This window comes from Magallana gigas, chromosome 6, assembly GCF_963853765.1.
Source record: "Magallana gigas chromosome 6, xbMagGiga1.1, whole genome shotgun sequence".
Taxonomy (NCBI): Eukaryota; Metazoa; Mollusca; class Bivalvia; order Ostreida; family Ostreidae; genus Magallana; species Magallana gigas.
Genome location: NC_088858.1, coordinates 661949 through 680021, shown reverse-complemented (window position 1 = coordinate 680021; position 18073 = coordinate 661949). Strand labels below are relative to the sequence as shown.

Below are 18073 nucleotides of genomic sequence, written 5' to 3'. Positions count from 1 at the left end.
ATTCCTCTATATGTAATTGGGTGTTTTTCTTAATTCAGATTTTTACGCCAAGCATTACCACGATCTATTGATTTAAAAAAAAAAACACGTTCCATTTAAACCTGATTTTTTTTTGTTCGTGAAATGTATCAGATTCGCAATTCAATACTTATATTGAATTATCAATTGACTATTGCCTTAAACCATATGACTTTGATCAATAAAATTTAAATAGGTTTATGCATTGTTATTTCCATTCCGGAAACGTACTCATGTGCAACATCAAAACTAAGGAAATAGAAATACTAGCAGTAATGAATAAGCACTGTAAACAGGTTGCTTTCTATAGTAAATCCACCAAAATATAACGATGGTTTTTTTCTTCAATGTTATTGAATTTTAATTCAACTAAAGTAGAAAAAAATAATAAAAATTTAATGCAATATCTTTTGAATAAATGCACTGGACGGACTTGTTTTAGATACAACACATACAGAGGGTCTATGTGGAATTGATACCCTTCTGTCGGACTTGTTATAGATACAGCACATACAGAGGGCCTACGTGGAGTTGATCCCCTTCTGTCGGAGGTAGGAGCAGGTCTGTAGAGACGACCACCACTTACTCTGGTAAATGTCTTCTTCTCCAAGATCTCGCAGCGCCAGCTCCTTAGCTTTTATTAACCCAGCAGTGGACACTGTTTTCAGCCACTTCTCCAGTTTCGCTTTCTCCTTTTCAAAGTCCGACTTTCCGTCATCTTGGTTCTGGGAGTCGTGAGTCGGCAAGTCTTGCTTCACCGCGGCAAACAGATTTCCTTTTCCAGAATTCAAGTTTCCTAACAACGCCCTCTCCTTTTGCGACATGGTCCATTGGCCCGGATCGGTCATCCGTGGCCGTATGTCTCGCGCTGCCTCTAATACCACACTCTTGGTCACCAGACACTGGGCCGTGGTCATGTTTCGCCTCTCAGTTATCTCTGCTAGCCTGACGATCCACGGGCTAGCTCTGGACCCCACGTGATCCTGCTGGATGCTTTGCTTACGGTGAGCGTGGAACTCGTCGGGATGTTCCTGGACGTATTTGAGATATTGGAGAAGGGGCTGGTAGTCCACGCGAACCTCGTCTTCGTCGTAGTCGTGGGTCTTCTTCTTGTGACGCGACACTTTTTTAGAGGGTGAAGGTTTGCTGATTAATGTCTGTGCCTCCTCTAGCTTTGCTATCACTACATCATCTTCTGTTTCGAACTTGTCAATTTCACTCTTGGTGTCTGCGTCTTTTTCGCTCCTTGTGTCCGCGTTAATGGATTGGCTGTCTTCTTGAGTTGAAGTAGTATCGGTCTTTGTTTCCTCTGGCTTAGGGTTCTCTAGCTCTTTCCGCCTTTCCCTTAGATCCTTCTCTTTCTTGATCTTTTCAGCCACCCTCTGCTTCATTTGTTCCTTTCGGTTTGTTGTCTCAGCGCTCTCCACGCCCGCTTCTTTCAAGGCCTTGTCGTGACAGTCGAAAAAACTCTTCCGGGGTAGGTACCACTCCAGCTCGGCTTTTGTAAACCTGAACGGGTCGCCCAGCGACGCGCGTGATTTGGACTTGGGTCGTTCTAGGGCCGACTGGGATCTGCGGGGGACGCGGTTACCCCCCAGGAGAGATTGTCTCCCCTCCACACAGGAGAAGGAGTGCCTACTGGAAGCGTGTCTGGGAGTAGACATGGCGCTGATTGATCTCCTCTGTGAGTTCCGGTCCCTCTTCGTCGACTTCCGGGATGCGCTGCTCTCCGACCCGGCGTCCGTTCGTCCCTCATTCTCCTCCTCTATTGTTCGTAAATCGGTTTTTGTTCCCTTCATTTCAGTTTTTATGTCCTTGTCTGTTTTTTGTTTGTCAATAGCATCTGAGTCAATGTCCTGATCTTTGTCGGTTTCACGAACATTTTCCGATTTCTCTTTTGTCTCCCCTGTCTTATCGTTGAAATCACTACCTGTGCTGAAGTCTTCCAATGTTTGTGATATATTCCCACTTTCTGCTTCTTTTTTATTTTCTTCACTATTCAGTTTTTCTGTATTGATATTTCCTTTTTCATTTTTAACAGAATTATCTATCATAAGATCAGAATCACAGATTTTACTATCGATTTCTTCACAATCTTTGGGATCAGTATTTCCATTAATAATCACTTCCAAGCCATTTGTTTCCGATTCGTCACATTCTGTAATCTCGGGGTCCTTTCCTTCACTGGTGTCCCTGTCCAGAGTGACGGCGGGTACTACAATACACTCTGTCTTTGAGGGAGCGTGGCTTTTGTTGTCTTCTGTAGGGCCGTCCTCAGACTCGGAATTCTGACTCCTTGGCCGTGTTTGTTTTAAATTCCGTCTCCGAGAACAACTTGCTTCTAACTTCTTTTGTTTCATGGTTGTCACCTTTTATCGTTCCTCTAATATCCAGCTTATTTTTCTTTGTAGGGAGTTCTCCTGTTTTCATTAATATTCATATATCACATTGTAGCCTCTTGTTCATTGTTCTTCAGATAGTCCTGACAGACAATGCCAGTATTGTGCTGAGAAAATAATTACTCCTCGCTCTAAATTCTTCAGCTGTTTAAAGTTTTTGGATTTTAAACTCATTATCCGAGAGATCTCACCATTCTGTTTATGGTAGAGATAGTCCACTTTCCACTTTTTTTCTCGGCGTTCTTGAGCTAGCTGATCGCTTCGATCTTCTGTCACTGGTTGGCACCCTGAAGATTTCAGCTACCCCTAAATCCTTGTCTGTCTCAGTAATTCACAGAGCCTAGTGAATCTGGAGCACCGCTTAATCTGGAAATAAAAATCCTAAATTGTTTGTTTTCTTTGGCAATTGGTTTAAAGTTGTGGAGTTAACAATGTTTGGGTTTGTATTGATTGTATAAGTAACAAAGTCATAAATAGACGTATTTCCGTGATTACGTCTTGTCACTTCATACATAAATTGGAGATTCCCTGACATTTAAAACGACAGTCTCCAAGACGATAATGCTTTTTAAAAATATTTGTTCACCCAGTGAATTAAGTGGACAGGGCCTGGTACTTCAAGTTTACAGACAGAACAGAAAAGTCGACGGCGTTTGTAGAACTCAAGACATTTACTCTTTGGAGAATTATTTTAGAGACTTAAACGAATGTTTTGATAGAGAAAAGGGGGGGGGGGGAGGTGGCTATATATATATATGACGCCGGAATTTTAATTAAATAAGTTTTGATCGAGTATTCCATGCGTTTTGTCCGATTGCCGTTGCATTGATATGCATTAACTTTGACTAAAATCCAACCAAAGTTAATATAATTGTGTAACATTGCATGTTTTGAACGATAGAAATGATTACAAGCGTATATAATACATGAATATCTCTGTAAGTTATTATTACGGAATTTTTCCTACGTGTACTTTAGCAAATCAATTGGTCTATGATATTTCTACGATAACCAATCAATGACAATGATTTTTTAACATAACATGTAATATGAGTAATTACTTTAAAAACTTGCCTGTGTATACTCCGCAGAAAATGATTTCGTTAACATCATTAGCTTACCTTTATATATCATGGATAGTAATTTCATAATCGTATCTGTGTATTTTCCTAGCTAATGACTTCATTTAACGTACATGTGTACATTCCATTAATTAACTTCAACTGAGTATATTTCATAGAACTTACCTGGGTAATGATGATGTAATTACCTGGGTTTCCCGTCCCTCCGTGATAGCCCAGGTAGCCGTCTCTCCCACTCTCTCTCGGTTGTACCGACAAGACGGAACTGGTAGGTCCACCCCCGACACTTTAAATCCCCACAGGGGGGCAATTAATTCACTTTTTGTAGCATGTCAGACTTTTCATAGGGAAAACGCCAATCACAGTCAATGACAGATTTATTAAATCACAAAGCGCCTTGTTATGAAATGAAATGTGATCCCCGTCGACAAGCAATCTGACTTTTTTCTTTACGTTGCTAATTTAGAAAATAAGAAAAAAAAAACTGTTCAGAGTTAAGACGTAACGAATATAAAAAAAAGTCTTGAAACATTTTTGTATTTATCGATCTAAATAAAACAGTTTACATAAATTCGGTTGTAATTAAGCGATACTTTATAACTCCACTGTACGCAAATTGAAAGGCAATCAGAGGCATCAGCAGAAAGTAATTAAAATCTGAATACATATCGACCAAGTAGCATTGATTAAACTCGCCACTTTCTGTAGAAATCTCACCAAGCTTCACGTTTTATTTTTTGTGAGACATGAAATGGGTTCTTTGATGGAATTTTTTGCAGCGTATAAAGACCTGAATAATCTAGTGTATCTGGCGATCTTACCTCGGTCCGAGTTCTTCCGTCTTCTTATTTTGTGACTTTTTACTGTAGTTTTATTTTTCTTTTAATCTGGCTTGTTCTGATGTCTCGTATGACAGAATTCTTATGTACACAGTGTGTTTGAACAGAATGTAGTTATCGGGGGGTTAGGGCTCTCAGAATTAATTCGTAGACACGTCCGGACCCTTATTTGTCAAGTAACCCTCTCCGGGAGTTGACAAGTTATGATCAAATTTTACTTATCGGCACTAGACCATCAGACTTCGCCTGGGAAGAGGCACGGCCGTTCAATAAAAAGTCGACCTAACGATTTCTCCATGAGAGGTTTCTTATATAAAAAAAAATAAATAAATGAAAAATACATGTACACCTGTCTTGCATGGCTTGTAACATCGTTTTCGTATACCCAGGAACATGTTACTTTCCACAGTAGACAGGGGGTGTCGTTTGATTGAAGTTCTCAATCTCGTATATTTGCCGGATTTAATATAACGGTGGAATTTATGCGTTAAATAAAGTCTGAGCAAATATTGACTTCATAATCATCAATAACTTGTAGTCGGATATTCAATGCGATTTTTGACAGCTAGAGGGTTTAATTTGACTGCAAGTCACGAATCTGCTAAAATGTTTGTCAATATGGGTGTTGTCACTACCCACATGCTCCAGGCGCTAACGATGTAAACGTTTTGTTCACATTGACTATCTTTATATTATGTTCAACACTTCTATAAAATGAACAAGAGATTCTGTTCATGATCTTAAAATTGTGCTCAAAAATAGATCTAAACAGATATTTGTTAATGGTCTAAATATTCTGTCTAGTATATTAATGGTTTATAGATTCTGTCTATATATATTAATGGTTTAGAGAGTCTGTCTATATATATATCATTGATCAAGAGATTCTGTCTGTATTAATCGGGTATAGAGATTCTGTCTAGTATATTAATGATCTAGAGATTCTGTCTATATCAATGATCTAGAGATTCTGTCTATATTAATGATCTAGAGAATCTGTCTATATATATATCATCGATCAAGAGATTCTGTCTGTATTAATCGGGTCTAGAGATTCTGTCTAGTATATTAATGATCTAGAGATTCTGTCTATATCAATGATCTAGAGATGCTGTCTATATTAATGATCTAGAGAATCTGTCTATATATATCATTGATTAAGAGATTCTGTCTATATATCAATGATCTAGAGATTTTGCATGTCTATATCAATGATCTAGAGATTCTGTCTATATATCAATGATCTAGAGATTCTGTCTATATTAATGATCTAGAGATTCTGTCTATTCAATGGCCCATAGTCTGAGTAAAGAATGATATAGATATTCTGGTCTAGGGGATGTATTCGTTTGACTTGCTATTTGGAAAGTAGACAATGGAGACTGATCTACCGGAGATCTCTACACTGCAAACGAGCAAACTAGAATTACTCTTGCAACTCTTCAATCGACCAAACGAATACACCGTAGAGATAAAATTCTGTATAAATGATATAGATATTATTCATATTATATAGTAATCATTTTTTTATTATAGAGATCATATGATCGTATTGAAGAGATTCTGTTAATTTTTATGAAATATTGAGATAATGTTAAAGAGATTATGTTTATATTAATCATCCAGAGATTTTGTAAATATTACGGATCTAGCGAATCTGCTACTACAATTTATAATAAACACGCAAGTGAGACGTACATGTATTTCAGTCATAGTTTGGTAATTTTAAAAAGCACTGAATTTTTCTATTTATCGGTATCACTGAAATTTTCTATTTATCGGTACACTTAATTTATTTTTTTATTACTTTTTACTCTTTAATTGATTTTTTTGGTAATAATGTTTTGTGTATCTATTTTATTCCTGCATAAGTAACATTGCAAAAACATGGGTTGTCTTTCTTTTCTTTTCAAATCTTTTGTAATCGAGACAGAAACAACCGCCAAATAAAGTGAAAGTAGAATTTCTACGAAGTTGATCAACTTCATGGCATCTCGAAGTTTATCAGGTTATTATTTTTTTTACACGATTTGGCGATAGATTAGGAGAGTTGTATTGTCTTTTGCAAATGTTAATAATCGTGTTTTAACACCTGACGATTTTAAAGGCCATTTTGATAAGTTTATAACATGAATCGCATACATTGTACTCTCCGATTCAAGACACTGACACTATAGCGCTGAATGTAGACGTAGTTTGTTGTATCCTAAAACGGAATGAAATGTTTACATCACTATTGCACCCTCATTCATAAACTCTACAATTACCAGTCGCATTCCATTCATAATTGCATAAATGCCTTTCGCATGAAAATTTCAACGGTTTAGAAAGTTGATAAAATGCAAATTAACTATTTTGCTTTATACAACCTGTTCTACAAAAATTTATTTCATCTTTCTCAAATCAAATGTAATAAACTTGTAGGTGATGTAGTGTTAAAAGAAAAGTAATGAAACTTATATTTCCAAAACACCATAGTTGTGTATATAAATTTATACATATGTGAAAAAATACCTACCTCAAAAACTTGTTTCCCATTTCAAAGTCAACATTTTTAGCTCACCCGAACCGAAGGCTCAAGTGAGCTTTTATAATCAAGATTTATCTGTTGTCTGTCGTTGTTGTAGAAAACTGTTATTGTCACTGTAAACTTTTCACATTTAAATATCTTCTTCTCCAGAACCACTCGACTGATTTTAACCAAACTTTGCACAAAGCATCACTGGGTGAATGGGATTGAAAATTGTTCAAATGAAGGGTCGCGCATCAAGCTCTATGAAAAGGAGAGATAATTTAAAATAATTGAAAATCTTTTTGTATTTTTCAAAAATCTTCTTCTCAAAATCAATTTGTCCAGAAAAGCTCAAATTTCTGTGGAAGCATCCTTAGGTAGTTATTTCATTCTAGATTCAAGTTTGTTCAAATCATGGTTCTTGGATATAGGGCGGGGATACAATGGAGGGGTGAGGGGGAGGGATCAAGTTTTACCTAATAGTATACAGAGAAAATCTTTAAAAATCTTCTTCTTAAAAGCAATTTGTCCAGAAAAGTTCAAATTGGTATGGATCAAGCATACTCAGGTGTTTAGATTCAAGTTTGTTCAAATCATGGGGTATCAAGTTTTACATAGGAATATATAGAAAAAATCTTTAAAAATCTTCCTTTCAAAACTATAAGGTAAGAAATTCTCAAATTTGTGTAGAAGCATCCTCAGTTACTGTACATTCAAGTTTGTTCAAATCATGGTTCTCGAGGGTAGGGTGGGGGCACAATGGGAGGAGGAATTTTACATTGGGAATGTGTAGAGAAAATCTTTCTTCTCAAAAACCATTAGGCCAGAAAAGTTTAGATTTGTGTGGAAACATCCCTAAGTAGTGTGGATTTAAAATTGTTCAAATCATGATCCCCTGGGTATGGTGGGGCAACAATTGGGGGGGGGGGCAAGTGTTACTTTAAATTTTCATTTGGGAAGATATAAAGAAAAATCTTTAAAGATCCTCTGGAAAAGCATTCAGCCAAAAAAACTGAAACACATACTGAAGTTCGATCGTGATTCCTTGGAGAAAAGTGGTGCCAAAAGGGGGGGGGGGGGGGGGGGGGGGGGGGGGTAAATAGGAATAAAGAAAAATCTAAAACAATGAAAGGGGTTTGGTATTATGTGGATAAAAATTGGTAGGTGTCAAGGTATTCGATGTATAACGACCACATTTTGTACCTAATAAATGAATGGTCCAATATTCCTAATCATGATATCATTTTGAAGGTTTTATCAAATGAAAATACTCCACCAAAGGAATTTTCAAAATTGTGATTATGGTCCAGCTAATTACACCTTGAATTTTGCATTGAAGTCTATGGGAAACATATATTTTATTAAGATATTGTAAAATGTTACTTAAAATTCTTAAAACTCTCTTGGTTAATACATGCATAAACGTTCTCTCTATTAAAATATGAAATAAAATGAATCACTTACCGCAGATATTTTGAGGAAATTAAAATTTTCTTTTTCTATCAAGGGGAGATAAATCATTAAAAAATGTTAAGGTGCAAAATGACCGGCTTCTTATATGTCGTCAGTCATGTAAATTTGGTTCATTTCACTTTCATTGTTATCTAGCAATACATATTTAACTAGTTTAAAATGATTCAAAATTGTTCAATACCCCTTCATTATACATTGAATACCTTAATCAGAATTTCAGCTATTGTTGCTCAGATGAGCGATGTAGCCCCTGGGCCTCTTGTTGTTTATTTTTTAAACATTAAAATAGAAAACTTTTAAGAAATGCTCTACTTCTCTTCAATCTATAATAATGATAAAGTTAAAGTTAAATCCTTCTCCGTGCCATGAAGGCACATAAGGCCGGTGCTTATCCCCGGTTTCCGTGGTGCTAAGCTGATGAGAGTCATTAGACTCCCCCTGGATGGGACACTAGTCCATCGCAGGTTAACCCCCAGCGTAAGCCGGTACCCATTTTCAGCTGGGTGGACTGAGACAATGTAGATAAAGTGCCTTGTCTAAGTGCACAACACACAACATCAAGTGACCACAGCGGGGTTTGAACCAGCGACCTTTCGGTTACTGGCCTAACACCCATGACCACTGAGCCATGTGCTCAAACTGTAGATTTATTTTATGATACACATACTGATGTAGATTTATATCATGATACATGTACTGTAGATAATATGATGATTGTGTACTATAGATTCATATGATATGATACATGTACTGTAGACTCAGACTCAGAGCCTGAGGATGCCCTACACATCGGCTCTAACAATGACGATGGAGACCTCGGTGAGCCGCCCCAGAAAAAGAAGAAGGTGGAAAATGTGGGCGGAGGCCTGTATAATGACTTCTCAGCCAGGATGATGGTCAGTAGCAAAAATGTTGTTGGTTGAGCTATGAATCTGATGGTCTTGTGTCTTAAAGTGTTTCTAATAGTTTATTGGTGATATAGATATATTTTGTGATGAAGAGTCTGCTGTATGGTGCAATGGTAACCAATAGACCAAAGCAGTTAATTGTACCGGTAGTTCTTAAAACTTTTCTGATAGAAAATAAGGTATTAATGAAGTGTTGTGTAATAAAGACGTGTGCTGGGTGTTTATATCTTCATGCTGTGCTTCATAGTTATTTTTCAATAATTTAATTTTGATTGTAAAGGGTTTTCTGATTGGCTAAAAAAATGATTTAATATCATTTATGATATAAAGAATGTTGCCTACGTCATAGTAAGACTAACGTCAAATACGTATCAATGAGCCTAACGTTACATTTGAATTTTGTATACATATTGCAGTCATTTTAAAAGTCAGATGACAGTTTTTATCTGCAATTAATGCAAAAAGTTAATTTAGAATAATAAGAAATTAATTTAATACATGTATTTATTAGTCTTATACAATATAAAATGTTTAGGAATAGTTTACACTATTTTATAAACTGGTTTCCGGTGGTTTCCGGTTTTTGAAGCATAAACTAATAAATATTAAATTAATTTCGTAACTGCAAATCAAGATTATGAATTTTGACCAAATGATGAATTGATCTTATATCTTTATAACACTGCACCTACACTCAAACTTGTTCTGCATCTACATAGCATTGTCCTTGTTCCATCTACAGGCCAAGATGGGCTACAAAGAGGGAATGGGCCTGGGTAAGGCACAGCAGGGGCGGACCGAGATTGTGGAGGCGTCCAATCAGAGAGGGAGGCGCGGTCTGGGGTTACGCATCAAAGGACTCGAGCCGTCGAGGGAAGTGGATTGGAACTTCGAGCTCGAGGAGGTAAAAGTTGTTTACTGAGGTGAAACAAATGAACCTTTGGTTACGTCGAGCTTAATTGTAAGACCTTTGATTTTAAACTTTATTGATTCGCTAAACTCAAATTCTATTTTCAGATCATTGAAAAAGAGGAGATTTCTTGGATCCCAAAATGTGGTGAGCCAGTTCCCAGCATTGAGATAATGCGGAACTGGAAAGTCGTGGGCAAGGTATCGGAGTCCCCTGGTGCTTCATTTACTGATCCGTACATAACTTCTGAAGTTGTTTACATCAATGATAAAATGTCTCTCTTTTCCAGAAAAAGTTAACAATAGATGATGAAATAGAGTTCTGCGATGAAGATGTTTTATCAGCGATTATAAAATGCAAGGTAGGATAGTGTGTTTGATCATCGAAAAGATACATGTATATGTAGGAACAATGTACATGAACTCCGCCTCTTCTACTTATTTGGAATCTATTGTTTAAATTTTTATTTTTTACTGTTTGCTACCAGTACACCTAAAAATTGATTTGTTCAAAAATAATATTTTGAAAAGAAATTCTTAACATCCTAGAATGTATTTGATGAACTTGAGCCAGAGGAAATGAGAAGAGCAAGAACACGATCAAATCCTTACGAGACGATACGGGGAGTGTTCTTTCTCAACAGGTAACTTTTACATATATATTCATGCATGTATTACCCATTCCAACCCTACACATGTCCCTTTGATAGAACATGATATAATCCTTACAAGATATGGGAGAGTTGTTTGTTTTATTTCAACCAGTTACAAATATGTGTCATGTTCCTGTACAAAAACGATGTTTATCATAACTGACATACAGTACTAATAAATTCAATTCTCTTTCAAAGAGCAGCGGTCAAAATGGCAAACATGGATTCAATGCTTGATGACATGTTTACATCACCGAAGGATGCAAATGGGGTCAGTACCATATCTGGTATTAGTATCTGTGGTATTTTGACTTAAGTTAGCTCTTTAGTTTTATTTTTATACCTACATGTATATATACACCAATGTGTCGTGTTTTTTAGAAACCTATACTGAAGCCTTCCGACATTTTGTTCTTCGCTGATATCTGCGCGGGGCCGGGAGGTTTCAGTGAGTACGTGCTGTGGAGAACCAAGGGGGACGCCAAGGGATTCGGAATGACCTTGAAAGGTCCTTGTGACTTCAAACTGGAAGACTTTTTTGCAGGACCTCCTGAAATGTTTGAGCCTCATTATGGTAGGAAATGTTCAATACAAGACTGTCTACTCATGAAAATACAAAAACTTGTGCAATGTACTATTGCATATTGACACCCAACGAAACAAAATATTTGTATGAACCCCCTCCGTATCTTATACTGTGGTTTCATCAATATTCGTTGAATACCAATTTTCGTGGATTTCGTTATTTAGTTGATCCACGAAATTAAGTGTTCATTGAAGTGCAATTTCTAATAACATTTTGTATTGATAAGACCAATGGCCACGAATTTACGTATCCTTGAAACTGTGATTTTCACTTTATCCACGAAAATTGATACCCTTGAATATTAATGAAACCACAGTAGCTATTGGACAAGGAGAATTCCACATCAATGTACAATGCACAATGTGATTGAGAACATACATGTACCTTCTACAAGCCTTATACTTTTATGAACTCTTCAACAAAGAACAAGATATTTTTTTCTTTTAAAGATCTTAAAATTTTCTTTAAACCTGACCAGGTGTTGGAGGTATTGAAGGAGATGGGGACATATTTAACCCCAAGAACCAGGCAGAGTTTGTCAAGTTTGTGAAGGACAACACTGATGGCAAAGGGGTCTACTTTGTTATGGCTGATGGGGTAGGTGTTCAAATTGTGTTTAAGGTATCTGTTGGGCTGAAGAACTTGAAGATATGCATGCCTCAAAAAACATATATTTAAATGTAGACCTCATTTTGTACTCTTACATGTACATACATTACATTGTTGTAAAAGTTCTTCTCACTCATGTACATACTAATGTACATCTTACTGCGCACTTAGTACCCATGAATTGTTTTATGAATTTAAAAAGTAGATTCAAATAGTATAAGTAAAAGAGATTTATTTTTTATAAATAAGAAATAAAGTCATGCCATTTCATTCAAAGAAGGACAACTCTCTCTGCATACTGATGACAACCGGCACTGTTTGTTATTGATCAATCTGATTAAATTGGTTATTGATAAAGTTATAACAGGAGTGCGAGGGAGATGTACACTGATTATATTACTGACTCTCCTCAAAAATCAGTTTAGCTCAAACAGTGCTGCAGAAGGAGTGAGAAGTGATTTCAGTGGTGCACCTCCCTCGCTTGCCCAACTATTCATATAGAAGAATGATTTTAACTTTAATTCAGGGTTTCTCAGTGGAAGGTCAAGAAAACATCCAGGAGATTTTGTCCAAACAGCTCTATCTCTGTCAGTTCCTGGTCGCCATTTCCATCCTGAGACCCGGTAAGGCTCAGATCAGATTCGTTTATTAATGAACATATCAAAAAATCAACAGAACAGAAGTAGGAAATTACCATGTGCTGTAGAGAATTACATTGTTCATTGGCGTTCATTTATTGGTTGTTTCTTGTTTTGACAGGTGGTCACTTTGTGTGTAAATTGTTTGACCTGTTCACCCCGTTCAGTGTGGGGCTGGTCTATCTGATGTACAGAATCTTCCACAAAGTCTCCATCTGTAAACCCGTCACCAGCCGCCCAGCAAACTCAGAGAGGTTTGTCTCGTTAAAAAGATATCCTTACTTTTGTCTCCTAACGTAGCAGGCTTAAGGGCCAAAACACTATGACAAGCTAAATGTTGATATGAGCATCACTTTCAAATTAAGCAAAAGGCATATTATGTGAAAAGATGTGGCTGAAATAATGAGTGAGCTCATCAAAGTTTTGATGCTGCAGAGCCAGATCTAGTTTAACTTAGTCAATTTGTCAACTTTGACCTTCTCCATGGTAACAGGTACATAGTTTGCCAGGGTCTCCGTGATGACTGTGACCCAGTTAGACAGTACATGCATGAGATTAACCTAGATCTAAATCGTCTTCTGGTCCCATCTTCAACACAGGATGTCTGCCATATTGTTCCAATGGATGAGCTTCATGCAGACGAGTGTTTTATCAACTACATTTATGAGTCTAATGTAAAGTGAGTCTAATTTGCTCTTAACATCTTGTTCTTAATTGAAACTGCCTTGTTAATTGATATGACATTCTTTACTCTTTTATCCTGTGATTATCATGAATATAGCCATGTTTTTGTTTTATTTGCAGACTTGGTCAAATGCAGATTTCAGGTTTAAAAAAGATTCAAGCTTTTGTTCAGAACGGGTATTTATGAACATTTTAAAACTTCTTTGATGATAAAAGTTACATGAAATGATGGCCTGTATATATGTTTGAATTATGAAGTGAAATAAGATTCAAGATGGCGTGTGTATTTGTTTGAATTCATTTGATTTCAGTCAGTTGTACGAGACCAGGCAGGCTGATGTTCGCAGAGACTGCCTGAAGAGATGGAATGTAGGTTTAGCTAAAGTTCATTATATCTCCAAACAACTGTTAAAGTTCTGAATTTCAATATGATGTGCATAAGGACTTATTTTCTATATTGTAGCTCCCTGATGAAGTCAGAAAAGCTCCTACAAAATCAAATCCCAAAGACAAGTTTGAATCTATCACAGAGGTATTGACGCATTTAAAATTAAATGTACAATGCATCCAAATATTCCACAGGAGACAACCCGGTTCTTTGAATTTTGTTAATGTACTTGTAGCTCGTTAGATGTTAAGTTATAGATTGATTTTTGGGTTACAGGGGAGTGATGTGGATTTTATTTCCCATGACATAGAGGATCTCAGCCCAGACACACTCTCCAATATCAAAACTCCGTACAATTACCGATGTTATGTGGTGGGGAACCAAGAGAGGAAGCGCTGGTACCTACTTGGCTGTGGGGTATGCAGCTTTCATTGTTTGCTATCACTTCTACCGCTGCTATTTCTTGTTAAAAACTAATGTTAATTTCAGAGGTCGCATGTATTTAAATGGGATGGAAATCCTCAATCGCGTTGGAGGAAGTTGGATGAGATACGAATCGAACTACCGACGGACACACTGATCGAGGTGGAGATCGTTCAGGAGATGAAAGGCGAGGTATTTCAGAGTTTATGTTTCTCACGTAAAGCCTGAAAATATAATAAGATATTTCAACATTACATTCATGTGAGAAAAAAAATTGGGTTGGGCAGATTTTTAATTTTGACTTGCCTATTTTTTTCCTTCTCAGTACTGTGTATTGACTACAGTCTTGTTGCATCACTGATGCTGTTTTTAATCTTCTTTTAATTTCTTCTGATTGATAAACAAACACAGGGGTACATATGTCACCCTCTGTGACCTTTATGAAGACACAGCATGCTATTACCCTGACTTTTCTCTCTCTCCCCCAGGGGACAGGCCAGCGGAGGGTGACGATCTTGCATGCTCTAGACGCTCTCTTCCTGTACGGCAAAGATGTCCGTAGTTACGCCTTCAGCGACAGGCAAGTCTACAACTTTAATATGACAAGGGGCCTGGTCAACTGAATTTGATGCATGAGATTAAAAGATTAATTTAAACAAATTTGTACTCAATTTATCTTTCTTTTAATTAAGACACTAATTTCAAACAATTCATTTCTCATTGATTATTGATTTTCTTTCTTAAAGTTTGCTTACTCTATTTATCTTTTGCTTAAAACTGTACATGAACACTAACCCAGAGAAAGATTCCACTTCAGTTAATATTGTAAATTCTTTGTGAGTAAAAAGGTTAACAGGGTTAATAAGTTTGATTTCTGCTGTCTGTGAACTTGATTAATCTAAGTTCATTAAAACAATCATTAAAAAATCATGTATGTAACTGTTCTGTGATTATAATGACCATCTAATAATTTCTGTAGAATTGAGCGGCTGAAGAAGTTTGTGCGGTGCATCACCAAACATACTCGCAACGATCTGACCAAGATCCACATCCCATACATCTACAGGCTGGAGGAGGTCCATCAGCTGTTTGACAGGTTAGGCCGGTCACTAGTAGCTCACCTGAGCCGAACACTTGAGTGAGCTTTCTGATCACAACTTGTCCATGTCTGATGTTGGAGTCGTTATCGTAAACATGTCCGTCTTCTTCTCAAGAACCATAGGGACAATTTCAGCTAAACTTGGCACAAAGCATGCCCAGGCCAAGCGAATTCAAGTTTGTTCAAATGAAGGGCAACGCCTTACTGAGTAAAGGGGATATAAATAATTAGGAACTAATGAAAATTTAATGACGTTTTCAAAAAAAAAATTTCTCAGATGCCATCAGCCTATAAATTGATACATATGTGCATGGAAGCATTCTCAGGTAGCTTAATATCAAGTTTGTTCAAATCAATATCTCTGGAAGTCAGATGGAGCCACAATGAATGGAGGGGTCAAATTTTACATAGGAATACATGGGGAAAATCTCTAATCTTAAAAACCATTTGGACAGAAAAATTGTCTTCTTCATCTATTGTAGGTTCATGTTTGTTCAAATCATGATCCCCAGGGTTGGTTGGGGCCACAATAGGAGAGGGGGGTCAATTTTTTCATATGAATTGAAGGTATAATCTTTAAAATCTTTTCAAAAACTATTTGGCCAGAAAAGTTGAAACCAAAAATGATTCATCCTCAGATAATGTAGACTTAAGTTTGTTGAAATCATAATCCAATGGGGTTGTCAAATTTTACATTCATTTAGGAACATATAAAGTTTAAAAATCTGAAGAAATCTTCTCAAAAACCATGTATGGGGAAGCATCCCTATGTAGTGTAGATTGAAGTGTGTTCAAATCATTATTCCATGAAAGGATGGCAAATAATATAGGGAGTAATCTCTGTAAAATGTTTGGACGTAAAGCTGAAATCTGGATTAAATGGAAATGCACAAAATGGTGAAAATAATAATATCAAGATCCTATTGATACGTCACATATTTTGATTAAATGATTTTTTAAAAATTTGATTGTTCTTCCAATCCTATGACAAGATTCATCAGAAATGTTACTAAAATTTGAAGTAGGAGGAAGAAGCAAAAAAATAGAAGGGGGTCAGGGAGGTTAGCTTATAGCTAGATTGTGTTTGAAATGCAATAATAGTCGGGTAATTACGTCATCATAGGCAGGGGAATTCCCCGCCCCCAGGTCATAGAGACAACCCTGTTTATGAAGTCAGTACAGTGATTTTGTTATTCTATGACAGTTATTGCCTGGGATGTGATACGTCTTTATTGTTGTGACAGGTTAGAGTTCCGGCGAGTGAAGGGCTCCAGTAATCCCCGTCTGTGCTACTGCCCCCCGGACCGTGACGACGGACGATGCTTCCTGCCTTCTGGTCTCTGTATCGTCAAAATTGTCAAAGGTACACAATGTTTTCTATAGCTTACATCTTTTAAAAGATATTAACTTTCTTTAATGATATTATCACTTTTACTTACCGTAGTCAAATAAATAAATTGGCTTCACTGTACTGGTTTTGTTTTCTCTTATTTTTTGCTTATTTTTTAGATCCCTGGACTATGGCGCTTAGCAAATCAGCCAATCAAAAGTACTTTTACAACACTCTTACAAAAGAATCAACGTTTAGCTGTCCTTTAAACAGTATGGCAAACTGCAGGTTAGTTGAGTAATAAAAATCATAGATGTTTACAAAGCTCTTACACATTACTCACTTGCCATTGTACGATCAACATTTTTTTACAATAATAATATTATCTGATCCCTTGACATTTTCTGATAAACTTTTATTGGTATTTTCAGTGACTGCAAGAAATCAAGCTATTTATGGAAGTTTGAGGAAGGAGTGAAAATCCATCCAAATCAGGCATTCTCAGCCAACCCCAAAAAGATCTCCAAAGACAATTTCTTGGACTACATTCAAATGTTGTCTCCTCGGTGACCTTACATAAACCTACATCTTATATATATATTATTCATCTTCATCCTCAACGCTCATGAACAATTTGTTTTTTTCTTGTGCAACATGAGCCATGAAATGTTGCTGAGAATTTTATTAATGTGTTTTTGATTGACTCTTTATATAAATTTGTATGATTTATATAAACATCTTGTTGTGAATCAAATTTTTACTTGTTTTTTGCTGCAGAATTCAAATACAGCGGAGATGGCTTTGAAATATGGGATTTTTTTTAGAAAGTTAAATATAAATTTTGTGCATGTAACAGCTGATTGTTCAGTGTTCATCTACAATGCAGATGTCAAACATTAATTCCCTGAAGGTTTAAGTCAAAACATGGCTGATGCAAATAATTCCTGAATTTCACTTTGAATTTGGGGCATTTCTGCCGCCAGGAGGGACTGACATATTTCTTAGAGAAGAAAAATGTGTCCTAGTTTTGTAATAATGAAAGATCATTTGAATTTTTGTCGTGTGTTGTTTATGAGACCGAGTCAGTTGGTGTCAAATTATGAGCCATGGTTTATACATGTAATACTACCATTTATTTTTTTTTTTCGTAAAGAATACTGTACATAAGTAATAGTTATCACAATTACAGTAAATACATTATTGTTAGAATCTTGCTGATAGGAGATCATTAACTGATTGGCCCTTAATTGATTTGTTTCACTGCCCACCAAACATTGGCAAACATTTAAATCCAAAGAAAACTAGGAGGCTAAAACTGTAAAAAAAATAAAATATAGCAACCACTTCTTCCTAAAAATTATGTTGTTTAAATGAATCGGTTACGACCATATATACTGGTACTTTGATACAAAATGGAATGTTACTCATTTATAATTTGTTTGATGAAATTTACGTGGTTAAAACGAATAAATACTCCAAGTTAAGGGTCCTGCTGTAATATCGCTCTCATAGCTCACAAACAA

At 36.4% G+C, this 18073-nt stretch overlaps 2 protein-coding genes across 3 annotated transcripts; one reads left to right on the top strand and one right to left on the bottom strand.

The window, feature by feature from the left end:
• Positions 1-395: 395 nt before the first annotated feature.
• LOC105339250 (cylicin-2) lies at positions 396-4470 on the bottom strand. 2 transcript variants are annotated; one of them, XM_011444714.4, is made up of 3 exons: positions 4321-4470; positions 3665-3956; positions 396-2783 (listed from the first exon to the last, which is right to left on the bottom strand). In XM_011444714.4, the coding sequence occupies exon 3, from the start codon at positions 2376-2378 to the stop codon at positions 540-542; it is 1839 nt and encodes a 612-aa protein (XP_011443016.3). In that variant the 5' UTR covers positions 2379-2783; positions 3665-3956; positions 4321-4470; the 3' UTR covers positions 396-539. The 2 variants fall into 2 exon arrangements, with proteins under 2 accessions (XP_011443016.3, XP_011443018.3); XM_011444716.4 differs by having other exon boundaries at positions 3688-3956.
• Positions 4471-6204: 1734 nt separating this feature from the next.
• LOC105339251 (cap-specific mRNA (nucleoside-2'-O-)-methyltransferase 1) lies at positions 6205-17297 on the top strand. Its single transcript, XM_011444717.4, has 22 exons — positions 6205-6346; positions 9080-9219; positions 9974-10135; positions 10249-10341; positions 10431-10502; positions 10690-10784; positions 10992-11064; positions 11175-11367; positions 11858-11976; positions 12515-12611; positions 12748-12880; positions 13120-13305; positions 13431-13487; positions 13622-13679; positions 13774-13842; positions 13975-14115; positions 14188-14313; positions 14610-14701; positions 15101-15217; positions 16465-16583; positions 16730-16838; positions 16982-17297. Exons 1-22 carry the CDS (start codon positions 6325-6327, stop codon positions 17118-17120), a joined length of 2412 nt encoding a protein of 803 aa, XP_011443019.3. The 5' UTR covers positions 6205-6324; the 3' UTR covers positions 17121-17297.
• The last annotated feature ends 776 nt before the right edge of the window (positions 17298-18073 follow it).